The sequence below is a fragment of the Gobio gobio genome, assembly GCF_949357685.1.
Source record: "Gobio gobio genome assembly, chromosome: 19".
NCBI lineage: Eukaryota > Metazoa > Chordata > Actinopteri > Cypriniformes > Gobionidae > Gobio > Gobio gobio.
Window position 1 is genome coordinate 13,678,774 of NC_137112.1, and position 27,018 is coordinate 13,705,791.

General features: G+C 43.5%; 1 protein-coding gene across 1 annotated transcript; it reads left to right on the plus strand.

Moving 5' to 3' along the window:
- Positions 1 to 1,088: 1,088 nt before the first annotated feature.
- LOC307142798 (uncharacterized protein) lies at positions 1,089 to 27,018 on the plus strand. Its single transcript, XM_079843909.1, has 9 exons — positions 1,089 to 1,237; positions 1,360 to 1,447; positions 23,410 to 23,517; positions 23,976 to 24,075; positions 24,166 to 24,246; positions 24,827 to 24,883; positions 25,366 to 25,387; positions 25,484 to 25,590; positions 25,686 to 27,018. The coding sequence occupies exons 3-9, from the start codon at positions 23,488 to 23,490 to the stop codon at positions 25,721 to 25,723; spliced, it is 435 nt and encodes a 144-aa protein (XP_079700035.1). The 5' UTR covers positions 1,089 to 1,237; positions 1,360 to 1,447; positions 23,410 to 23,487; the 3' UTR covers positions 25,724 to 27,018.

The following is a 27,018-nucleotide window of genomic DNA, read 5'->3' on the forward strand; positions in this document are numbered from 1 at the left end:
TCTCCCGTAGACCAGTTGATATCTGGAGAATGGAGTTCCAGCCACGGGCGTCCCAGGATGATATCTGCCGTAGAACCCTCCAACACCAGAAAAGACAATTCCTCTTGATGAAGACAACCAATTTTCATTGTTACAGAGGGGCTGCGGTGACATATCCTCCCACGACTGAGCGGTCTGCCGAGGATGGAATGCACTTGAAGAGTCTGCGGGATGGATTCATGGCGGACTTGTAGCTTTTGAAGAGTGGAACGTGAGATAAAGTTACCAGCGGACCCAGAGTCGATTAGCGCTTGTGCTGGAAGAGAGTGCTGACGATGTGAAATCTGAACAGTAGTGTATTTCAATTGAGAAATGGGTGATGGAAGATGTACTGTACTCACCGCCGGTCGTGGGGGACGAACTGGACAAGAGGCTAGCAGGTGGCCAGCGGATCCACAGTATAGACACAGGTTGTTAGAAATGCGTCTCTGGCGTTCAACTGATGATAACTGTGCAGGACTGAGGTCCATGGGTTCTGGGGTTAGAGGGTTGACTGTGGTGGAAAGACGAGGAGGAGGCAGTGCAGGGTGAGCGAGCAGACAGGCAGTGCGGCGTTGGTCCACACTGATGGAACGCTGAATGAGGCTTTCCAAACCAATGGCATCATCATGAATGGAGAGTTGCAACCGGATCTCATGACCTAACCCTTGCCGGTAGGCGGTGATTAAAGCCGGCTCATTCCATCCACTAGAGGCTGCTAGGGTTCGAAACTGAAGTGCATATGAAGAGACAGATGAATTGCCTTGCCGTAGACGAAATAATTGATCATGAACAGATAAAGCATTAGCGACTGAAGAAAACACTACCCGGAAGTGACTAATAAAGTTGTTCAGGGTCTCAGTCACAGCTCCTTTAGCTTCCCAAAGTGATTGTGCCCAAAGCAATGCTCTTCCAGTGAGAAGGGAAATTAAGAAAGCTACCTTTGATCTCTCGGAGTCGAATTGTGATGCTTTCATCTCCATGAACAGCTCGCACTGCAGGAGAAATCCGCTGCACTCCCCCTCCTCGCCTGAGAAGGGCGCTGGCCGGGCCATGAGACTGACAGAGGCAGACGAAGAAGGATTGATGGTGGGTGATGAAGTGACAGGTGAGGATCCGGTGGTGAAGATCGGCGTGGAGGCTTCTCCGTCGCCGTGACCAGATGGTTTGTGCATGTTTGGTCAGGTCTTCTGTCAGGGTTGCTGAATGACACAAACAGGTAAGTTGAAAGGATATTTATTAAACACAATATATAATGGTCACGGCAGACAGGAAGAAGTGATGAGATAACTGGAGCGGTAACTGATGAAGTGTTCTGAGTGAGTCTCTTATCTGATGCAGGATGGAAGTCGGGATGGTGATGGTACAAGGCAGGTGATCTGAAGAAGGCAGGCTGGTTGAGGAAGGATCGTCGGATGAAGGAACACAGGTAAGTCTTTCGTAGGTAAGGATAGAGTGAGTGAGTCAGTATGACGATGTAGTATCGACGAGACCTGACAATGACTGTAGAAACTGAAGGTGCTTATAACAGGAAGTGCAGTGATGGGGAATTAGGGACAGGTGATGAACACAGGTGCGATGAATCAGAACTTGGGTGAAGCGGAGCGGATGGGCGGAGTGTAGAGGTCTGCCGCTGATGCATCTGTGACACCATGTGCACAGGGAAAGACAAGTTATAACCTAAAGAAGTATGCCAGTAATTCAGTATGATAAGCATTTCAATAAAACAATTAATATAATTCATATTTTTGTATAAATAGCTTCGGTTTAAAATTGCTCTGTGTATAATGAGCTGGTGGGTTTATGGTGAGGTGTGTTGCAGAGCGGGTGTGATGGGCCGCTTTGTGCCAGAAAGTCCAGGGCCACTTTTTTTGTCCCAGTCCACCCCTGCCTGTCGGCGATTCAAAATCCTGCTGTGTGAAATGTGTTCTGACTGGAAATTAGATAAATACATTAGAACTAGAATTAGAAAATTAGAACTCCGGTCACACTCTGGCATTGTTTCCTTGTCACTTCTTGCGTGTTTGGTTGTGAATAGGCATGTGCTGGTATCAAATTTTCATGTTGCGATTAATTGCTGAAGCTTTTATCCCGGTATATGGTATTATCACGATATTGAAATAAGTTGCACAAAAAGTGTTGTCATACTATAACAGGTTTAATAACTTTCTTATAACAAAATAACCAAACATTTAAATACAATAATACACTTTACGATAATCTCTCACCAGTTAATGCATTAACATTAACAAAGAATGAATAGCTAAATTTTTACAGAAGTTATTCTTCTTTGATAATGTTAGTTTAAAAAAGCAACTTTTAGTTAGCGTAAGCTCAGGTCCATTAAATAATATAGTTACAACTTTTGATTTTAATAATGTGTTATTAAATGCTGAAATGTACATTTAACTAAGATTAATATGCTTTAGAATTATTTTTCATTGTCAGTTTGTTAATGAATTAACTATTGTTAAATAATGGAGCCTTATTGTAAAGTGTGTGATTGAACAACAGTCAGAACATATTCAAACAATATCTAGGGCATGTAATTTAGTCCAGATTAAAATATAAAATGTTTAAGTTTGAAAATAAATAGCCTTAAGTCTTTAAGTATTAAGTATTATGTGATGACGAGCACCATATCGGCTGCATTTCTACTGTTCCGTCAGCGCCCTCTGCATGGTCTGTTTACATCAGTGCGCGTTCCTCTTTGATGTGTTGTTCGTTTTAAACGGTTGATGGGTAAAGTATTCTTATAATGCATTCTAAAAATCGGAATAATTCGTAATAAATAATTATTCACTGTATTTTGTAGTGCCCACGATAACAATATTGTACATGTTCATTATTGCGGTATATCGTATTACTGTATACCGGCACATGTCTAGTTGTGAAACGTAGCTAGTTTGCGGACCAGACAGAGTTGTCAGCGAAACCCGCCTGTTACCGATCCATCATGCAGTGTAAACACAGCAGTGACTGAATGCTACCCCAGATAATTATGCAGTGTGAAAAAGAACTGTGATCTGACGACTTTGAAAATTGGTAACTCGGTAAGTCTTGTATATAGCACTGGTGAGTCTGATTTTCTCTATTGAATCGGTTCATCTTAAATGGTCCTCTTTCTCTCATATTTAGCTTTGGTAAGTCTGATTCATTCTAGTGAATTGCTTCGTTCAGAGGGTTTCTTGATGAACAGATTCATCGATTCAAGTCCCTTATGAGTCCCTTTTTTTTGTAGCAGAATATTTAGTTAAACAGTATATCTAATTAAATATTCCAGTTAAATATTCTAATTTTTTTTTATTAGTATTAATATTTAGTATAAATGTATCTTGTTTAGGCCTATACTACATTTAATAATAATAAAAAAAAGTATTTTCAACAGTATTTCTGTCTACCAAAATCTAACATGATGTGGAAATGCTCTGGCGTAGCGACCATGACGTGACAAGGCTCTGGCATGGCGCCCATGACGTGAGAGGACTTGTCGCAATACCCAAAATAAAGGATCGGCTGTTTTGTACATATTAGACATACTAACAAGAGTGAATGTATGCATATTATTAAATAAAATATTTGCAAAAAGTTTAAATGGATTACTTTACAACTATAGGCTATAATTAGACCTAGACCTTTTATTACCCTTCTTATTTCTTCTCTATTCCCTTAATCCCCTTTAATTAATTTAATATCTTAATTTTCTTGGTTCAAAGTTAACGGTTTAGTTTTCTGTATTATAGTCCACTGAAGGCGAGTGTACTTAACCCAAGTGCAGTTTATTTTACAACAAAGTGAAAACAATACAAGAAAAAAGAACAAAACGATGACTTAACTTGAACAGACTTGAACATGAACCATGCACCAGCAGGTTACATTGAACAAAGCTAGAGTCAATGAGGACAATTTATACACAAGGACTGATGACTAACAAGGAACCCCTGTAAACAATTAAACAATGAACCAATCAGGACATATACTAAGGAGCACATTTCAAATTAAAAGACATGAAAAGCATGAAAGCAGCCTTCCATCTATTTTCCACATCAAGGTATTCTATTCTCCAGGACTTAAGCCATGACCTTGACCTGAATCCTACCATGACTCATTCCACCTCATTCCACTTAATTGTCCTGGCCCGCTAACCCTGGAGAACCCCTTTAAAAGGAGGGATATAAGGCTGGTGTTTGGTTGGGCTCTTTGTTGTCATGTCTTGTGATACCCACGCTTCCCTGTAATCCTGCCACTTTGGTTTCCTTTGTGTTGCGTTCTCATTGGTTCATTGCTCTTTGCTCATCAGTAGTCTGCATTTATTGCCATGGTCTTTGATGTCATCTTTTGATGCTGTAGTCCACTGCTGCGAGTTTCATGTCCATGCCAAGTAATGGTTATTTCAAGTTATTGCTTCGTTTATACACTATTATGGAATAAACTGCACTTGGACTGACTTCAGTGGAACCGTTACACTTGTGTGTTTGAATAGAGTAGGAGTCTGTGTGTGTGTGTGTGTTTTCTACACCAGTGGGGACTTCAACCTGAATGCACACTTACTAGTGGGGACTTGTGTCACTGTGTGTCACAAACAAACTTTTAAAACGAACTTGTGTCGCAAACAACTTTTAAATCCAACACGTTCTCACACCCAACTCGTCTCATATCGACTCTTGGTCAGTACCCCTTTGCGTCACTTTTTAATGCACAGGGTACCCCTTTAGCGTAATTTTCAGATGCGCAGGTGCTCCATTCATTTCAATAAGAAACCTTTGGCGTCATACACAGGGCATGGGATGTTATCATCATGATGAAATTATGTATTGGGTTATGGTTTTGCCATTATGACATGTTGGAGTGTGATTCTCAATTCAATCAGCCAGCATAACTTTTATTTACATAATTTTGTTATTTACGCTATTTAGACACGTTTGAACATGTAACTTAACCCCATTGCATCCTAAACCTACCCATTTGTGTGTTATATGATATAAAACACAGGATTATAACAGGCAGATACGACTGCAGGCACAATTTATTAAAAAAGTACAAATATTCCAAGTGTTCCTGAGGCCCAAACGATTGATTGGTAAAAAAATCTTTGATAGTGAAATGCCATTGGCTCTCGTGTGTGTCTCGTAAATGATCGCGTCATGCTAAAGAGTCAGGTGTATCTTTTGAATGAGATATGACTGAGTGCGTGCATTTAAAGGGCGGCGGGAACATCACTTCAGTGATTAAAACATTAAGATCAACTCTGTTCTTTACATGAAGATATCGTATGACTTCAGAAGACTTGGAATGCCAACATGCAACATTACAAATGCAAAGAATTAAATGCCTCTTGATCTGACGATAAGGCAAACAAATGAAATCAATGGAGTACCATGTGCGTCGGAAAATTACGCTAAAGGGGTCTGACCAAGCATCAATATGTGACGAGTTGATGCAAAAAGTTTTGTGAGATGGGTAGGTTTAGTATAAGAGGAGAGAATATACAGTTAATACAATATAAAAACCACATCTATGGAGAGTCCCCACAAAGTTGGCGAACCAGACCAGAACTGTGTGTGTAAGAGAGAGAGAGAGAGAGGAGAGAGAGAGAGAGAGAGAGAGAGAGAGAGAGAGAGAGAGATGAGAGAGAGAGAGAGAGAGAGAGAGAGGAGAGAGAGAGAGAGAGAGAGAGAGAGAGAGAGAGAGAGAGAGAGAGAGAGAGAGAGAGGACAGAGGTCTGATCATCCTGGTGAAAACAAGCTAAGAATAGCTGGGGTTAGAAAGGTATAGGCTACTAAAAAGATGTGAAATATGCAGTGATAATAATTTTATTAAAATGGTATCAACAACTGAATAAATACTACCAAGGTTAAGACAGTCTTCAGTTATGTAATACTGTGTGTCCAGTAAAGGATTATTAACCTGGAATATTCTGCATATTTCCCACTAAAATGTTTAACAAAGTAGAAACCAGAACAAGAACACACATGTAGGCCTAAGTCATAACATATACCCTGTAACTAAGACTGAACAGTTTGCAAAATAATCGAATTGCAATTTTATTTTATTTATTTTGTTACCAATATTGTGATTGTGATTCAATATGTGATAATTTTTTAAGCACTTTATCTTCTATATAATTCAACAAAGACAAGCAATAAATCATTGTAATGGTGGAATCTTTAGGCACCTCAAGATCCGATCCGATTCTGGGAGTCACGATCCAAATCTAAAAAGATTATTGGTCTCTTTTTTTTTATTACTTATTTTATTAATAAAACTTAAAATCTTTTTTATTTAACTACTATTTAATTATAAATTAAAAATAGTAATTAAAACAATTGCATGGTAAGATTTTAAATATATATTAACTAATATAGCTTCAAAACATAAAAGCCAGTAAATAATAAGAAAAAAAAGAACAAAACATAATACAAGAAATAAACAAAGAGTGCTTTCAGTATTTAAGAGCAGCCTGCATATCTGCTATCTGAACGTTTTCCATTCATCTTTACAGCTGTTCGTTTACCACGAGGACATCGCATTCACACTAATGCACAAATCTCTTTGAATTATAAGATGTGGTTTGTCCTGTCTATTGAATCCTTTAAGTCTTTACATAACAGTGTTTACATTGATTTTGCGTCATAAAAGCATTTTGAGATGCAAGTATAGGGGAAAGCGGTCAACACGTTTTGATTTCTCACTTTGTGTAAATCCACTCAAGGGTGCAGAGTATTTATTTTCTCATCTCTTACATTAATTTCACACGTCTAGTACAATTATGTGGGTTGTTTCATTAATACAGTGTTTTCTTTTGGCACATTGTCACACTGAGTTACAATGAGCCCCTAATAGAACTATGATATTAAATTCTATACTTTTATGATTCTATTGAGAAACCTGAGAAAGAGGTGAATAAAGACTGAGGGCCCTATTTTAACGATCTGAAACGCAAGTGTCAAAGCGCAAAGCGCAAGTAACTTTGTGGGCGGGTCTCGGCGCTGTTGCTATTTTCCCGGCGGGATAAATGGCTCTTGCGCCCGGCGCAAATCTAAAATGGGTTGGTCTGAAGTAGCTGCATTATTCATAGGTGTGGTTTGGGCGTAACGTGAATAAACCAATCAGAGCGTCATCCAACATTCCCTGTAAAAGCAGGTGCGCAAGTTCCATTATGGATTGCTATTATTATGGCGTATTTACCAGGCGCACGCCAGGAGCGGTTCAAAAGCCGAGGAGACTGATGTGCTTGTAAGAGCAGTGAAAGACAGAGAAGTTTGTGTTGTATGGGGATGGGAGAAACCCACCCAAAATAGCGTCGGTTAAACAGGCGTGGGAGGAAATAGCCACAATTGTTTCATCAGCTGGCATCCCCAGGACGTCGCACCAGTGCCGCAAGCGCTACAATGACATCAGAAGACGGGGAAAGTCCAAGCTTGCCAGCATCAATCGGGCACGCCGTGTAACGGGAGGTGGATCTGCCTCTACTCAGGACCTGACGCCAGCAGAGGACATCGCTGCGTCCACCCTCACCAATTTTTTCCCTGGTTCTTGACGACAAACCAATTTGTTAGATGTCCTTATATACATATATGTCTTGCAGAAGTTGCCACTATTGGGCAAACAGGTCTCTTAATTATTAGACTACAATTAGCCTGAATAATTTGTAAGCTAGATTTATGCCTATTTTTTCACATCTTCGTGGCACACCACAATGATTTCCGTCATCTCATGTGTTAATATTTTTTAGTGTAACAATTTATGATTTGCAAAAATAACTGTTGCATCTGTGTAGATTACATGAGCAAAGTGTATGCGCGTTGTGCACGCTATACATTATGGTCAAGCATGCGCCCTTAAATAGCATAATGAACAACGCGCAACGCGCCACTGACTTTAGACTAGGTTTTTTCTGGTCAGTGGCGCAATTGTTTAATGGAACAGCAAAATAGCACCAGGGATTGTTTGCGCCGGAACACCGCCTCCTTTTTTGCGCTGAAACGCCCAGGTAGCGCAAGTTCATTCACTAGTTTAGCGACGTGCTTCTGTGGAGGGAAAAGCGCGCTTTGCGCGGGTGCAAAATAGGAATGACACATGCGTCGGTGTACAAAGTCAATTGCGCTGAGTGCAAGATAGGGCCCTGAGAGTCAAAGTTCAAAAATGATGAATTATGTAAAATCTGTGTTTTGAGATGTGTTGGTTGTCAAACTCAAATGGTATATTTTTAATTATTAAAAAATGCCATTACTTGATATGAAAAAGTTAATAATTGTATTATATTGACAAAATATTTTAGTTTGTCTTGTATATTTTTTTGATGATTTCAGGTAACATTTTAAGCTGTCATATGCTCATGTTATAATGCACCCCACCTATGGGCATTTCACTTCCATTCATTCGGGGTTAATCAAGAAAAAAGTATACGCTGTCTTAATGAAACAAAACCACATAACTGTACTAGACAAGTGTGAAATTAATGTGGGAGAAAATAAATACTCTGAACCACAAGTGGATTTACACAAACCAGAAAGTCAAAAAGTGTTAGGTTGTGCCCCGCTCTCCCCTATATTTATAATGAAGGAACCACAACAGAAAATTTTCACGTTGCTCCATAAAGGCAGTCTGCAAACGAGAAAATCTGTCCATAGTCTGCAAACGAGAAAATCTGTCCATGCGCAATTCATGAGTTAAATTCAAATTATGTTGCTCCATGAAGGTAATCTGCAAATATAAAACACAGTACATGGTACACCTCAGGGGTTAAGTTTGAGTTTTTTTCCCACGACAAAAGCATGGGGACCCTTCCATGAGACCTTCTTCCCCTCCTCACGAGCCTTCTTGACTAGCAGCCATATTTTGGCTCCCAGCATCAACACCCTGCTTGATCAACCCTCATTGATGCGAAGCTTGTTTTCATTTAGATTTCATTTCATCCAACAACAAAAAAAAGTCCCCACAGTTCCTTAACTCTTAAATGCATGAATGTTTCCATAGTCATTATAACATATTATATTACGCTACACCGATCAGGCATAAACAATATGACTACCTTCCTAATATTGTGTTGGTCCCCCTTTTGCTGCAAAAAACAAGTCCTGACCCATTGAGGCGATGAACTCCACTAGACCCCTGCTGTGGTATCTGGCACCAAGATGTTAGCAGCAGATCCTTAAAGTCCTGTAAGTTGCAACAGGGCCGTAACCACCATAGACATTGTCCCCCCCAATAATTAGAAATGGACAAATTGTCCCCCAGTATTGAAATTCTTGCACTGCTATGCTGCCCCGTCATTATGCAGTATGTTGTTGTTAGGATGACAAAAAGGTTTGCCGAAGTGGTCTAACAGCGCTCGTCAATGTCAAAATGACTGAGATTGTCCAATCAAATCAAAAGTAGGCGGGGTTTACGTTCTCTTTTGGCTCGAGCACGTCAATCTATCGCTTAATGCCGTTGCGGAGAGAGACTCTTTCTTTCCGATTAAATCACAAAACAAACACAAACGTCTCCCTGCTCTTAATATACACTCACCTAAAGGATTATTAGGAACACCTGTTCAATTTCTCATTAATTGCAATTATCTAATCAACCAAATCACATGGCAGTTGCTTCAATGCATTTAGAACCGCAGTTCCTGGTCAAGACAATCTCCCCTGAACTCCAAACTGAATGTCAGAATGGGAAAGAAAGGTCCCCCTGGTGAGCTGGAAAGATCCGATGGTCAATGCGTGTTTTCGGGATGGACTGGATGATGATTTGTTTGCTCTATTGTTGTCTCCTGAGATTTGCAGTAAGTCTGTAGCAGACAGGCATATTAATTATGTCCTCATGCAACATGGTTCTGATTTCCTGGTTGATGCGGTCGACGAGAGCATCACCAGGCATCGCCATCCAGTCCATCCCCGCAAGCCAGCTGACTTTCCAGCTCACCCGATACCAGAGCCCTCCACATGCCATTTCACTGGGACTATTCCTGCCGAGGTGGCCACTGCCCTCAACGAACCAGCGAGTGACGGCTGGCTCATAGACTTTTGGAGCGAACCTGCAGTGCCCGCTCCAAGTCTCCTGGATTCCGCTCCAGGCTTCCACGCCCCAGCTCCAAGTCTCCTGGATTCCGCTCCAGGCTTCCACATCCCAGCTCCAAGTCTCCTGGATTCCGCTCCAGGCTTCCATGTCCCAGCTCCAAGTCTCCTGGATTCCGCTCCAAGCTTCCACGTCCCAGCTCCAAGTCTCCTGGATTCCGCTCCAGGCTTCCACATCCCAGCTCCAAGTCTCCTGGATTCCGCTCCAGGCTTCCATGTCCCAGCTCCAAGTCTCCTGGATTCCGCTCAAGGCTTCCACAAGTCCACTCCAGCCCACGAGTCCGCTCGAGCCCTTGATCTCGACCCATTCCACGGGCCCTTTCCACCACCCCTGAAGCTCCCCAAATAATTTTTTTTATTATTTGGGGGGGGGGGGGGGGGGTTCTGGCATAGACCTGTGGGTGGGGAACATGTGGGTAGGACACATGTGGGTGGGGCTCCAGATCCGCCGAGGCGGCCAGATGCTCCTGACCCGCCATGGTCTCCCGAACACTGGCACCACCCTGGAGGCTTCCCAGCCAGTCAGGACCCGGTCCTCGCACCGTAGATAGACCAACTGGGCACCGGGTCCTGACTGGCTGGGAAGCCTCCAGGGTGGTGCCAGTGTTCGGGAGACCATGGCGGGTTGGGAGCCTCTGGCGGCCTCGGCGGATCTGGAGCCCCACCAACATGTGTCCCACCGACATGTTCCCCGCGCCTACCGGGAGGGGGTCGTTATGTCACATGTCTAGTCTGTCTCTGTTGTGTTTTTGCATTTGTCACATGTTTCTTTGTTCTTTTCCCGCCACTCCTGTGTTTCCTTGATTACCCTCGTTAGTCTAGTTCTGTTCAGCATAGTTATCTGTATCACCTGTGCCCTTCGTTTATTCAGTCATCTGTGTTTGTATTTAAGGTCCTCTTTGTTCACTCACTCCTTGTCTGGTCCCAGTTATGTTTAGTCAGTTAAGTAAAGTGTGTTTGTTCCTGTATTGTAAAACCTTCTTCAGTAAACTTTGTTTGAGTCACGTATTTGCCTGTCCTTGCCTTCTTGCCTGAGTGACTTGTAACAATAGGGAAGTCAAATGTCAACTGTAGATCAATGTATTCATTCAATAATTCGATAAATCTCTGGACTAATAATATATTTGAAGCAAATTAATAAATATTGTTTGCAAATAGTCTCAAAACGATTATTTCCCAACTAGAATTAGACATAGAATTTTGTTCACTGTTCTGTTTTTTTCTGCTTTATAAAAATAAAATAAAAATTGGTCCCCCCGATGTTCAAGAAATGGTTACGGCCTTGAGTAGTGAGGTGGGGGCTTCATGGATCGGACTGGTTTGTTCAGCACATCCCACAGATGCTCGATTAAATTGAGATCAGGGAAATTTGGAGGTCAAGTCAACACAACACCTCAAACTCATTGTGCTCCTCAAACCATTCCTGAACCATTTTTGATTTGTGGCAGGACGCATTATCCTGCTGAAAGAGGCCACAGCCACCAGGGAATATCGTTTCCATGAAAGGGTACATGATCTGCAACAATGCTTAGGTAGGTGGTACAACATTGGACAGGGGTCAGTGTCGAAGAGGACTGGCTTCTTTGATTCAGAGAGTGTGAGGATCGTTAAGTAGAGCTCACAGCGGGTGATCGGTCAAAATCACGCAAGATTTTCTTCATTGGAAGTATTTATTGAATGGACAACTGCATGGCTGAATATGTACAGTGAGGAGTGGTTTTGTAAAGACGCACACAGAATAAAGCAGTTGTATCAAGGCGGGTTGCAAGTCTGTGCGGTTAGTGTAAACTACTGGCAAAGTCTCGGACAGAATGCTACCAGCGTGCAGCGATCCTGAGTCACTTGTGATTGGCTAATAGTCCAGGTGAAGCGAGGCGTCTTCTAGTAGGAGGGAGAGAGAGAGTCACAGTAAAGTGTCTGATGCTTAGCGGCCACAAGGGGGCCTTTTTTACAGCCGCCCCCAGATTACTGAAGGGAATCTGCAGAAGAAGAAGGCGCCCACTCGTCCGGTAGTGGTCAGTCTGACAACACTGGAAGCTGGATGAGTCGAGCCACAGGGCGGGTGTACGCCCGGTCTCCCACCTTCACTTCAGCAGATCGTACTTTACCGTCGAGGCCGGGGAAGACGCTGGTAACTGTACCCACTGGCCACAGTGAGCGAGGGAGCTGAGGGTCAATGATGAGGACCGTCTTGCCGATGTGCAGGTCTGGGTTTTCAGCATTCCACTTCTGTCGGGCCTGGAGGCTGGGCAGATAGAAACGGATAAAATGTTTCCAGAAGTGGTCAGCCAACAGCTGGCTATGGCGCCAACGCCTACTGCTCAGGAGCTCGGAGTCAGGATACACCACCTGCGGGAGAGAGGCATCTGGCCGCCCAATGAGCAGTGAGTTGGGAGTTATTGGATCAGGGTCGGCAACGTCCGCAGATGTGTAACCTAATGGTTTGGAGTTGAGAATCCCTTCAATCTCAACTAGTAGGGTTCTCAACACTTCATCTGTAACAAGCTGGGCTCCAAGGGTTACTTGCAGGGCTTGTTTTACTGAGCGTATCTCGCGCTCCCAGCAGCCGCCAAAGTGGGGGGCGTTAGGTGGATTAAACTTCCAGTCGATTTGCTGAGAGGCGAGTTGAGCTTTGATGTCTGGAGCAAGGTCAGCGAATGCTTCCCGGAGTTCTCGATTACCACCTCTGAAGTTAGTCCCCTGGTCTGAAATCAGCTCGAACGGCTTTCCTCTGCGGGCGATGAACCGTCTCAGGGCCATGAGGAATGAGTCGGTATTCAAACTGGAGAGCAGGTCGATATGCACGGCTCGGGTGGTCATGCATTTAAAGATTATTCCCCAGCGCTTTTCACTCCTCCTTCCAATCGCCACCGAGTATGGCCCGAAGCAGTCTACTCCTGCTGAGTAAAATGCTGGCTTGAAAAGTCGGACTCTGGATGGAGGCAGGTCTGCCATTTTAGGGATTTGTGGCTTTCCACGCCATTTCTGACACTCTCGGCACTTGCGCTGAAAGCGGCGGATAGCCTCTCGCCCTCCTGGTAGCCAATACTTGCGGCGCATCTCTGCGAAGACCCTCTCTGGGCCTGAATGGTGCAGCTGATAATCATACTCTTGGATGAGCAGCTGCGTGACTGGGTGTTTGGCATCCAGCACCACCGGGTGAACAGTTTCCGGTTCCAGCTGATTACTATGGCGCAGACGTCCACCAACACGGATGAGCTTGTCACTGTGGTCGAACTCTGGTGCAAGCTTGAGAAGTCTGCTGCTTTTGGCGACTGGTTTCCCTGACTGCAGCTGGGCATAGTCAATAGGAAAACTGTCTTGTTGGACCTGTTGTAGCAGAGCCAGCTGGGCTTGGCTGTAGCTTGTGACGTTGCCTGAGGCCGCCCCATGTAGAGTCTTTGTTGTGGCAGTCAGGAGGTCTCTGAAGGACGAGAACTGCTTAGCGTCCGGGAGATGACTTGGCACGGTAGTGGTGAGGCCGCAGAAATGAGGTTTCTTGAGCTCTTCACCCTGCTCTGCCTCTTTCTGGATCTGAGGACTTTGTGGCCATTTGTCGGGGGCACAACACAAGAAGGTTGGGCCCTGCCCCCAGCGGCTGTCTGGTGTCAATGTGTCGAGAGGTTTGCCGCGTGTTATGTCGTCGGCAGGGTTCTGCGCAGAATCCACATACCGCCATGTATCGCCCTCAGTGAGATCCTGGATCTCTGCCACGCGTGTACCAACAAACACTTTGAATCGGCATGACTCCGACTGCAGCCACTGGAGCACGGTGGTAGAGTCCGACCAGAGCACCACCCGCTTGATGTGCAGTGTGAGTTCAGATTTGAGGATCTGAGCCATTTGTGCTCCGGTCAGAGCAGCGCATAACTCCAGGCGTGGGATTGACTGCTGCCTTTTTGGAGCAACTCTGGATCTTGCAGTGACGAAAGCTACTTGGACGACTCCATGAGGATTCTCGGTTCGGAGGTATGCCACAGAGCCATAGGCTCGCTCTGAGGCATCACAGAACACGTGGATCTCACGTTCACAGGTGGGAGAGTCCAACTCATGGCCAGTGTAACACCTCGGAAGTGCTATGCTCTGTAGATGAGGTAACTCGTCCTCCCACTCTCTCCATGCAGCTAGCAGGTGATCTGGCAGAGCAGGGTCGTCCCAGTCACGCTTTTTGTCCCACAGGTGTTGGATGACAACTTTGGCTCTGGTGGTGTAAGGTACTAGAAAGCCAAGGGGGTCATATTGGCTTGCCACCACTTTATAGATGGAGCGCATAGTGACGACTTCTTCAGTGGCTAAAGCCTCTCGACACTTGAAGGACAGAGTGTCCTCTCGACAGTCCCACTGCAGGCCCAGGGCTTATTCTTCTTGGCCTGGGTGACCTTGGGCGATCCACTTTTCAGCACTAGCTGATCTTGCCTCAGCAGGGAGGTGACGGATGGTGTCTGGATGTGTACTGGCCCACTGGCGTAGCTCAAAGCCTCCCTCGGCAAGGAGAGTCTGCAGCTTGTCAATGATGGGCTTGGCATCTTCAACTGTAGGCACGCTTTGTAGACAGTTATCCACGTAGAAATGTCTTAACACAGAGTCTCTCACTGCATCAGCTGGCTGAGTATGGTCGGTGACGTGTTTCTGTAGGGCATATGTAGCACAGCAGGGGCTACAGGTAGTGCCGAAGGGAAGCACCTTCCACTGGTAGACTGTAGGTTGTTCATCACGCTTGAGCTCCCTCCAGAGGAAGCGGAGGAGAGGCTCATCCTCTGGAAGGAGCCTGACCTGGTGAAACATCCCCCGTATGTCACTGCTGAAGGCCACACAATGTTCTCTGAATCGCAGGAGAACTGAAAGGAGTGGTGGACCTAGGGTAGGACCAGGGAGCAGGAGTTTGTTCAAGTCAGCGGCGCTGTACTGGAAAGAGCAATTAAAAACCACTCTGTGCTTACCATCGTGCTCGACAATGTGGTGAGGGATGTACCAGCTGCTTGAGGTGTTCTCTGTGCCAGGGGGTAGTTTTGCCACATAACCAGCCTGTTCAAGTCTCTGGATCTCTGCGTTATAAACTTGGGCCATCTCAGGGTTCTTCGCCAGCCGCCTTTCCGTGTTCCGAAGCTGAGGAAGTACTGCCTCCTTTGGTGCGCAGAGCTGGGGAAAGTTCTTCACGCGGAGGAGAGGAGTAGCATAGCGGTGGACACCATTAACCTGTACTCGCACCGTCTGTTTATCCAAGCATTCAAGGGCCTCCTTGTCCTGCCGTGACCTCGTACTGGCCTTTTCGCTGCGCCATGGAAGGACGTCCAGCTGCCACAGCCTCTCAACATGCTGGTAGATGTCAGCCGGAGGTGCCCCAAAGGTGGTGAAAAGACAGCGTTGTTCGATTAGGTACTGCTTTAGATTATTGGTTGGACCTTGCAGCGTCCATCCGAGACGGGTGCGGACAGCAACCGGTGCACCAGGGGGACCAAAGATGACTGGCTCAACTGGAGTCACCAAATGAGGGTGGTCTGAGCCAATGAGCAGTAGTGGGACAATGTCCTTGAATGAAGGGATAGAAAGTTTCTTCAAATGTCTGTATTTACTCTGCAGTGCTTTGAAGGGATACGTGTGCTGGCCTAGCCCGAGCTTGGGTGCGGTAAAGGCTCCTTGGATGTTGTATACCATGGCTGGAGAACAGGCTGGAGAAATGCTAAATGAAACAGCCGCCCCATGAAGCGTCTGCAGCTCCTGCCTAACTGTACGCAGGGGCAAGTCCTCGGGCTGGCCTTCAAGTCCCAGTTGTTGGACAGCCGGTTGGAGGAGCAGGGTGCGCTCGGAGCCGTCGTCTAGCACAGCGTATGTCTCTAGAGTTTGGTCACCATGGCGGAGGATAACTTTACTGACCTTGAGAAGCACACGATGGCCCTGCGGTGGCTTGCCAATGTATAACACTTGGTCTGCACTTGGTATGGACAAAGGTTTGCTTTCACTAGACTTCACCTGGTCAGGCCTTCTCTCGCTGACATCGTGCAGAGCAAGCAGGTGTCTGCTGTTGCATGTTTTACAACACATCTTCAGATCACATTCAGCTGATCTGTGTTCTCGGCCGCATCGCCAACATCGGTTGTTGTCCTGAATCCAGTTACGTTTCTGGGTGGCGCTGAGCAGTTTGAAATTTGCGCAATTATTCAGAGTGTGCTTGTAGTTCTCACAGAATGGGCAGAACTTCTTTGCATCTAGAATGGTTGGAGGGGTGAATTTGGCCGACTCCCTAATCGATTTGGGTTCAGCCCCCAGCATGAGGACTGAGGCCTTAGGTGACGACTTGACAGTACTCCTGATATCTTTGGGCTTAGATCCAGTGTCCTTTCTCAAGCGATACTGTGCTATATCCTCCTGGATCTGGAGCTCGTATTCCAAACAATCTGCCAGGTCCAGAAGAGTGGGGATAGGAATACGGAGCGGGTGGATGTAGCGCCTGAAACTGGACCTCAGGTCGTGCGGTAGCTTGCCCAGTAGACGGGTGACATGAGAACCACAGTCCAGCTCAACTTGCCCCTTTAAACCGAGCTGCTCCAACATGCTCACCAGTGATCTGACGTTCAGGGCGAACAACCTAAATGACTTGATGTCTCCACTCTGAATGTTGGGGCCGTCCATCAATTCAGCAATACGCTGAAGGGCGAGTTGGTGTGGTTGCCCGTACTGCTGGTTTAAAGCTGCCATAGTGTCAGTGAAGGGGTAGTCTGAATTGCTATAGGAATCTGCCACCAACAATGCTTCCTCCAGCTTCAGATGATCCACTAATATCTGGAACTTGAAACGTTCAGTGGCATCCCTTGGAAGGAGATTGTCTAGGGCAATACGGAGTCTTGCAAAGTCTCTTGGGTTAGGACGGTTGAAGTTTGGGATTGTAGGAGTGGGCCCTCTGTATGTTCTTTCCTGTCCACCAGGGGGAGTCACTGAGCGTCGGCGTCTGGGCTCGTGCCGAGGTGAAGGGGGTCTACGTCTCTCACGCTGGTCTGGAGAGTAGCTGTAACGCCGTGCAGGAGAGTAGTCACCTCGGCATGATGGTTCTCTGTATTCTCTGGAGGAATAACAAGAGTCTCTGTAGCTGGCGTAGTGCTCAGGTGAGCGGCGGTGGCTGCACTGCTCATAATTATAATGAGAACTGTAGCGCCCTTCTCTGGACTCATCGCTTCGTCGCGAGGCCTGGTGCTTGGTGCGTATTGGATCGGGAGAGCGCTTAGGTGAGGGAGAGTCATACCTGGTTGATTCCCTGTAGTCCTTTGTCTCTCTACTGTGGCCATGACGCCTGTCAGAGGACCGTTGTGGTGGTGTCTCCCTGTCCCGGAAGTAGACTGATTTATACTGGGTTGAAGCACCTCCATAATCCAGCCCTTCTCGGCAAAGTCTATCTCTGGCAGCTACAGTACGTAGCTCTGAACGGGACTTGCTGGGCTCCGCTCTGGCTTTGAGCTGTTCGTTCTGTAATTTTAATTCCTTCATTGATGCCAGAAGATCTTCCCTTTCTCGCTCTAGTAGGCGGCACTCCCTTCTCCACTCATCTGCAGAAGATTCCCCTTTATCAGTGACTGACCATCGCACTGGGCTGTGGTGCAGCTGACCTTCTGGGGTTGCAGAGCGTGAATCAGATCTACTGTGGTCCTCTTCGTCTAGCCGCTCTCTGGACAGTGACTCAGAAGGCTTCTTGGTTTGAGATCTGGTCGGGAGATCAGATAAGTCATAATCTTGCAAGTAGTTAGGGAGGGACCGCTGCCTCCTGCATCGAGCACTAGACTCTTTATCCGAGGTGGTAGACATCTTGCTCCGCTGCAGGCTCTGGATCCGGCTCGAAGGACCACTTTTGTAGAAGAGGACTGGCTTCTTTGATTCAGAGAGTGTGAGGATCGTTAAGTAGAGCTCACAGCGGGTGATCGGTCAAAATCACGCAAGATTTTCTTCATTGGAAGTATTTATTGAATGGACAACTGCATGGCTGAATATGTACAGTGAGGAGTGGTTTTGTAAAGACGCACACAGAATAAAGCAGTTGTATCAAGGCGGGTTGCAAGTCTGTGCGGTTAGTGTAAACTACTGGCAAAGTCTCGGACAGAATGCTACCAGCGTGCAGCGATCCTGAGTCACTTGTGATTGGCTAATAGTCCAGGTGAAGCGAGGCGTCTTCTAGTAGGAGGGAGAGAGAGAGTCACAGTAAAGTGTCTGATGCTTAGCGGCCACAAGGGGGCCTTTTTTACAGTCAGCATGGGCACCCTGACTGGTCTGCGGCTATGCAGCCCCCCCATACGCAACAAACTGTGATGCACTGTGTATTTTGACACTTTTCTATCAGAACCAGCATTAAATTCTTGAGCAATTTGAGCTGCAGTAGCTCGTCTGTTTGAACACTTTTGATACTGACCACTGCAGACCGGGAACACCCCACAAGAGCTGCAGTTTTGGAGATGCTCTGCAGGGGCGGGTCTAGACAATTTTTCGAGGGGGGCCTGGCTGGGGCACAGACTCAGAGAGGGGTGGCACATTTAAAGACATTTAATGTAATTGTAATTTGTGTATTGTAATTTATAATATGGTTTTAAATCCACATAATTTCGGCACAAATCTATTGTTCGAAATACTGTAACACATAGAAAATATAAACCACTTACAGGCAGTTCTTGCTAAGGAGAAATCGAAACATAGAGGATTATTGCAGCTGGAACGATCTTCACCATGTGCTTTTACTCTTAAAGGTCCCATGGCATGAAATTTTCATTTTATGAGGTATTTCAACATTAATATGAGTTCCCCTAGCCTGAATATTGTCCCCAAGTGGATAGAAATGTTGATCGGTGTAAAACCGAGTTCTGGCTGTCTTTCTCTGCCTTTGAGAAAATGACAGGCCAGACGAGCCAATCCTGAAGTCTCCTGGTTTGACGTCCAAGCAGGAACGGTTACCTCCCTTTCCTCCGCCCAGAGAATCTGGCACGCCCATGCAAACACTCGAGATCATTAACGTTACTTGTGAACGAGTGAACACTGGCAGTTTCTCAGTGTTTGGATGTACAAATGAAAACAGAAGTCTTTCTTCAGTTCCTTCTGATCTGTGATCATTGATTTCTTATGTGTAGCTTATTATTTATTATTTGTGGACACGCAGCGGCTTCTCTCTCTCCCGACAGAACAGTGTTTTCTATCTTGTGAGTCAGTGTTTTTGTACGTCCTTGTCGCGTCTATCTGTTCTAAAATGTGCATACAGTCTTTTCTGTTTAACATCAGCAGTCACATCTTAAGAGATAAACTTCACACACGCCGAAGCTCGGCCTCCAACATCCCCGACCCCCAGTACTGCATCTGGCCCACAGCGGAGGCACCAAACGCGGCGTGAGATTAAGCAGAAGGAGGGTAAGCGTGAGGGTCTCCGGCTAGACTAGCCAGCTTTCCCCACAATAAACTGGATTACATTCGATTACAGCTGTTGTGTCTTTGTTTGCGCTGTGTAACGTTACTCAATGCGCGTCAATGACGCTATTCATATGATTGGAACATATCTAGAAATAATGCTATACTCAACACTTACTAACTCGTTCATCTCGCTGTAATGGTACATTGCATGTGTTACAAAGTTTGTAGAATAATGATGAAGAGGACTCGGTGTGACTGGGACTCGTGTTTATTCAGAACTCTCAGATACAAACACAATAAACTCGCGCTGACTGACAGCGCTCTCATAACTCAGTAGTTACTATAAATAACTTTGTTAGCAATCGCTTCGTCTCCGTGATGTCCAGTTCGCGAACGAATCATTCTTTTGAATCGGTTCTTTTTAGTGAACCGAACCAGTTCACCAAATCGGACTGAATCGTTCTAAACGGTTCGCGTCTCGAGTCAGCGCTGATCCATAATTTACCATTATCCATAATTTTAAAAGTTACTAACTTTATGACATGAGTGACAGCCCCTCCGACTAGAAATAAACTAATAACCTGAAGTATGTGCTAGTAACTACAACAGTTCATCCTGAACTGAGACATGCTGAGAGAACTGATGAGAAGTGAACACAGGTCCATCCGTCTCTCTGCAGACTCGTGCCTGCTCGTGCCTCGTTAAACCACGCCCCCTCCGCTCATTTAAAATGCAAAGATGTCAGCCAATCACAACAGTGGGCGTTTTTACTGAAGTCTCACAGCAGACACGCCTCTTGAAGCAGGGCATTCAGCCACAGGGCAAACAGCAGTATAGAAAAAATGCCTTTTATTTCTAAATTATGACATTTTATGATGTAAAAATCATACTAATAATATAAGTACACCTCAGAAAACACTATAAAATAATAGAAAAATGCCATGCCATGGGACCTTTAAACTAACTTCCTGATTCAGCCTGCAATACCATACTTGACCGCTAAAGGTCAGCCTGCCATACCATAACAAGGACAATTCCCCAAGGGCAGAACAGACATGTAAACAGTGAACCAGTAAAAAAATAGCCCTAAACTGGAGGTAATAATACTGTATATTATTGATAACAAAACTATTATTCTGCGTGAAAAGGAATTAAAAATTAGCAACTTCAAATGTGATATGAAATAACAAATAACTCAACAGTAGTAGAAGCACATGGGCAGTGGTAAATGCAATGCAAGCAATATTTTTTTCCATAATAGTTGTATATAGTTTTAAACAAGATGGACCAACATAATTGACAACAGTAGAAAGGCTTTTGAGCTCAGCAAGAAGCTGTAGCAGTGTTTATTCATATTTATATTACATTATAAATATATTATTTGTGTTTCCCACAGGATTTTGTGAGGCTGTGCTGTGTAGACATTGGTCTCTCTAGGTTAGGGGGTCCCGGGGCGTGTTCCCCAAAAGAAAATTGTATTAATTTTAAATTTAAATGCATAAATCTTGTGCATTTTGAGAGAAAAATTAAGTGACTAGATCCATGAAGAATTTATTTTATTTTTTTGGTAAACAATTTTGTACTTTAGTAGTAATTTATTTATTAGTTGCATGGATATGAATGGTGATGGTATAGGCCAGGGCTCGACATTAAGCCTGTTCACATGCTTGTCCTTCGGACAAGTAAATCTGTCATTCACTTTTCCGAGTATAAAATTTGCTTGTCCGGATTTTTCTTTTTGTGTGTTGTAAATATAATCTGTTCTGAAGCAATATTCTCACCAGTGTTCAATCAGCTTTGACCTATTTAAATCTGCATATTTGTGATATTTTTACCTTTTTATAAAGGGCCTTTTTCCTTAATCTTTTTAAATATAGGCTATGCTTCAGCTTTCATTTTACAGTATATTCTTAAATTTGATCTATAAATTAAATTAGAATAAGACACTATAGGCTGTTACCAATCAAATTAAATTATTTACACTGACAAATTACAACTGCATTAAATAATGTTATGAGATTATTTTAAATAAGAAATGTTGGAAAAATGAACCTAAACCACCAGTAGGTGGCAGCAGGTGACCGTCTTAATGAGTGAGTCATTGAGTCGATTCATTCAAACGATTCATTCAAATGGATGATTCATTCAAGAATGAGGCAGTCGTTTACGAATTGAATCTTTTATTCAACCGATTCAATGAAAACACTGAATTATTCAGTAACACGCTGTTGCTGTGAGATGCGTTACGTTTTTGTTGTGATATTGTTTGGAACTATTTTCGCTGCTGAAATAGAACAAAAACAGTCCATATTGCATCTTAAATGTAAGTGACTTAATGTTAGTTAATTAATTGTTTATGGAGCTGGTGAATGAAATCAGCCTCATATTCAGTCGTGATGGTATTCAGGAAAACAACACTCTTGTTAGTGTTTTGTTGCGTTGTTTTGACGTTTTAACCAGGATACTTGTCCGTCGGGCAAGTAAAATGATTTTTCACTTGCCCCTTCAAAAAATCCACTTGTCCCGGACAAGCGGACAAGCGTTAATGTCGAGCCCTGGTATAGGGCACATAAATGATAGTTCATAAATGGTAAAACATGTAGGAGTATGCATTCGAACCATCAAAAATATGTAGCAAAAGAGGTTACCTTCGTTGAATGAACTTATTTCTAGAATAATTATTGGGGGCCTGTAATACAACATATTTATTATGGACATATATTTACTAGGGGTGTAACTGTTTAGATTACTCATGGTTCAGTTGGTATAATATTAAAGAAAATAAAATCAAATAATCTAACTATGCAACAGCACACATAAATAGAATCAGAGCAAAGATACTTATAAACTGTGAGGACTGTGCTTTTCAGGTTTTTCTGGTAGGTCTAACATTAGTTCTCAGGTACAGAAATTGAATATCAGTAATCAAATATAAAATAGCATTTCATATATGACTAAATTAAAGATTGTTATTAAAGTTACACAAGCTAGAGCAGTGAGTGATTTCCTTGTCTTTTGTTGTTTGATTAACATTAAAAACACAGACAGCAGGAATATTAGTTTGCTAGGATACTCAAGACGGTAATGATGACAATTTTTGTGTGAATTTGTCCGCGCTATCTGACTGAGATGCGGGTTTGCGCACTTCGGATGAGCGCACACACAATCTGAGATGTATTGGATCTCCAAGAGGCCACGCCTTAAATGTGTCATAGAGACAGAGCGCATTTAGGCCACGCCCACACCGGGGGGAAAACAATCCAACGCTCTCCATTGACTTTGCATTGCGGGAGGCTGCCTCATTGTCATTTCGGACTTATAACAAAAAACAGAACAATGTCTAAAAGCTGATATGTGACAAGGTGTACAGCAAACAAGCTAAAAATCACAGAAATACGTTTTTATAAGCTGTCGACCCAAAAAAAACAAGAAGATAAAAGTGGATACAGGCAATACGAAGTGACGCTTCAGCAGGATGAATGGGTAAATTTTGGGATCCTGACACTCAGTATGTCTCAGTATGTGTATGTGTGCAGTAAACATTTTGTCACTGTTAAGTCAAATATCCAAATGTCCGTTTTATATATGATATTTCCTGTCGTTGATTACATTCCCCTCTAGTCGCCGTAGTTATCAGTGTAAAATGACCTGTAGCGCTCTGTCTCAATGGCCTGAATACACTTTTTTGTCCTTAAACGCTCGTTTTTTGGGTCAACAGCTTATAAAAACGTCTGGGTTTTTGCTTCTGGGTTTTGTTTAGCTTGTTTGCCGTTCCCTTTGTCACATATCAGCTTTAATACATTGTTCAGTTTTTTGTAATAAGTCCGAAATGACAAGGATGCAGCCTCACGCAATGCAAAGTCAATGGAGAGCATTCGATTGTTTCCCCCCCCCGGTGGGCGTGGTCTTCAGATTATGACGCGTGTCGCTCTGTCTCTATTGTTTCTGGCAGGTTAAAGGCAGAGAGTCGAGCATAAAGGACTGTCAGAAGACATTGGTAAGGAACACTTGTTTCAGCCTACAACCCACAATGAACCAAACAGACAGCAAACGAGTTTTGGTAAGTGTTTCTTGTCCGAACCACTTTAACTACTGTGAAAAAGTCTTTGGTTGTTGGTTTAAACTGTATGAAACATTACCAAGCATGTAAATATAATCTTTTCACTCTGGAACTCTTGGTAAGGGGTTTTGTTCATGTTTTCTACATTCTTCAAAAATAGTTTTTGGTTTACATTTTCTTGTCTTGAACTGTTTCTAATCCCTGGTTTAGACAAATCGCCACCTTGGAATGATAAGGTTCTATCTGCATTCTGACCAGTTTTGAGATATTGAGCTTCAACGTTTTTTTCCCTTTCCATTCGACTGCATAGATCACAACATCACATAATGTAAATAAGTTGTCACAGAATAAGAATATGTGAATAACTCAATTTTGACAAAAATATCAGATAGAACCTTATAATTCCAAGGGGACGATATGTAATGTGAGTTATTGAAACATTATTCTCATATCTTCAGGCAATATTTGTAGGGGCGCTCAGTACTCTATGTGTCAACACATGCCCAGAGAACCATTTCCAACTTCCAGATTCGCTGTGCTGCCATAACTGCCCAGAAGGTGAGCTCCACTGACTAAATAATAATACATCTGAATATGCTGAGGTGACCAATGCTAATCAATAAATAATCATACAATGCAAATCTACAGGTTGGTATGTTGCCATGAACTGCTCCGGAGAAAATGGAGGCCACACTGGTGTGTCTTGCAATAAATGCAGCAGATGTGAAGGTATGAAATGGTTTCATTACTGTTTGGCTGCCGGTTAGGTCCCGGATTGATTTAAAAATTAGCTTTTTGTTTTTAAAGCCTTGCATGGACTCGCACCTCAGTATATCAGTGATCTTCTGGTCGCATACAATGCCTCAAGATCCTTACGCTCATCTAATCAACTTCTTCTTTCTGTTCCTCGCTCACGTTATAAGACTAAATGCGACCGGGCTTTCTTCTCAACTCTGGAACAGTCTCCCTCTTAATATTAGATCTTCTCCTTCTGTTTCTACTTTTAAATCCTCTTTAAAAATGTATTTTTATTCATGTTTTAATTGAGGGTGTACATTTTTTCATTTGTCCTAAAGGTTTAGATCCAGTGTGTTAATTCTGTTTAAATTTTCCTGTACAGCACTTTGGTTACAACCTCTGTTGTTTTGAAATGTGCTTTATAAATCAATAATGTAAAATAATCTAAACTAAACTGTTTTCATGACTTAGAGTTTATAGGCCTACTGGTATATATATGCTTTTGCCTACCAGACTGGACTGTTCATTCCAGCACTTCTCTGAGAATACAATTATTTTTCTCAACCGACAGATATTGGACAGATAACTGTTTCCAACTGCACGCAGTTCGCAGACACACAGTGCATGGGTGAGAATTGTACTTAATTTCCTAAATGTTTCATATATTACTGCAGCGTCACTAATTTATGTTTTTGTAACATCTCTTGAAATTCTCGATGCAAAGAGATCCACTTCCGCCTGGCCGTTTCCACACCCTACTTTGAAACACAAAGTACTTTTGAAAACGGGGTTTAAAACGGCAAGTTTTACCATTAACGATATCGTCTCTGTGTAAACTACAAAAAACGTTGTTTTCAGTCTATCGCCAACTAATGGCCGAGCAGCAGAATACAGTGTCTTTAGTCCTTTTTGTGGATTCATGTGAACATGGATCGTTTTGACAACGTAACTGTCTGTATGAGAAACTTAAAAAAAAATGTGAAGGAAAACGTTTCCATGTTTAGTACATTGCTGTGGTGTAAACGTACCCTCAGATACCCCTCAATAAACCCATGCATATATAAAATGTATGAAAATATGCTAATTGCTTTCCCCCTCTTTTCCCTCTAGGACAACTGCCATCGATAACCTTGTGAGTTTATCTTCTCTTGTTTAGCCTCTTTGCTTGGTGAAAACTGAATTTATGGTATATGTTTCATTTATAACTAAATATTGAACCAATCCTCAGGTATGGTTGCTTACCTGTAGTTGTTGCTGTCTTCATGCTGGCTGTGATCGTGGCAGTCTGCTTGATCAGAGTCAGTAAATCTGGTGAATCTGATGAAAGCTCTGCAGGTAAACAACCAATCCGCTCTTCATCTTGTACTTCTGTGTACTGAAACAAACACTAGTGAAATCTTGACCGGATGTGTGTTGATTGTGTTTTTCAGGAGAACCATTCCATATAAAAGATGCGGAGACAGTCTAAAGAAAATCTTAACTCAGGAAAAGGCAGACATCACGTGAATTATCATAAGGATTCAATGAAATTAGAAATACCGCAATACAATACGTTTTATATAGTTGGTGCAGGCAGTACAGAATCCTGTGACAGGACATCATAGTGTAGGTATGTGCACATCTGTTTATTTAGAAATGTATCTATATTCAGATATATCTGCTTCATTTTATCATGATACTGTGTATCATTTATATTTTATATTACTTTTTTTTTACAAAAATGGATTTCTAAATGAATTCTCTTTTTGTATCAGATATTTGTACTTTGACAGAATTTAATTTCCCCAAATAGATATACATTACTGTTTAACTATAAATCCGCCGCACATCTTTGACTACTGTTACATTCACCAGCTAAAGTGCCCTTGATTTCCCTAGAGGGCACTCCTCCCTAGTTCTCTGCCATTCTATGATGAGGTATATTTCCCATAAACCTTTGCCCGGACTCATTATGTTCTGATTAATGCCACCTGTTTCCCATTACTCTTAGACTACAATTAGACTCCCCCTGAAATTGCCTCATCGACACGGCATCCTCAATAAACCCGTCTCTGGCGTGATGATTCCGCTCTTTCAAATATTCCTATTTTATAATTGTTTAATTGACACGTCATCCTCAATAAACTTGTCTCCGAGGTGATGACTCCAATCTTTCGAATATTACAATTTAATAATTGTTTCATTGATATGTCATCCTCAATAAACCCGTCTCCGGCGTGATGAGACCACACCAAAGCCTCTTCACAACATGTCCGCCACGCCAGAGTGCCCAGCCCTCATGGCCACGACGCCAGAGTCTCCAGCCATCATGGACGCCATGCCAGAATCTGCCAGAGTTTTCAGCCGTCATGAACGTTGCATCGAAGCTAGGTGTTCAAGGCTGGCTTCCAGTTGGGCAGACACACCGCTAATGTCGGTGCAAGCAGCTGGCATCTCTGTGTTGGTATCAAATCTGGAGGGTCTCAGAGGTTCTCCCACCGTCGATCGCACTCTCCGTTATGGCGATGACAAGACGTGTGTCTGGGCTGCCACATGCTGCGGCACCTGATATAGTTTTGCCCGCCTTCCACCTTCCATTATGTCACAGACATTAAGTTATGAATCATGGTGTTTGTTGTTAATTGCCCTTTTTTTTACCTTGTATTTAAGTAGCAGTCTTTTCAGTTCTCATTTGTCTGGTCAAGTCAATGCATAAGGATTGAGTTTGCTTACCTGCATTATTTGGAATACCTGTGTGGAATATTAAAGCTTTTTTTTACCCTG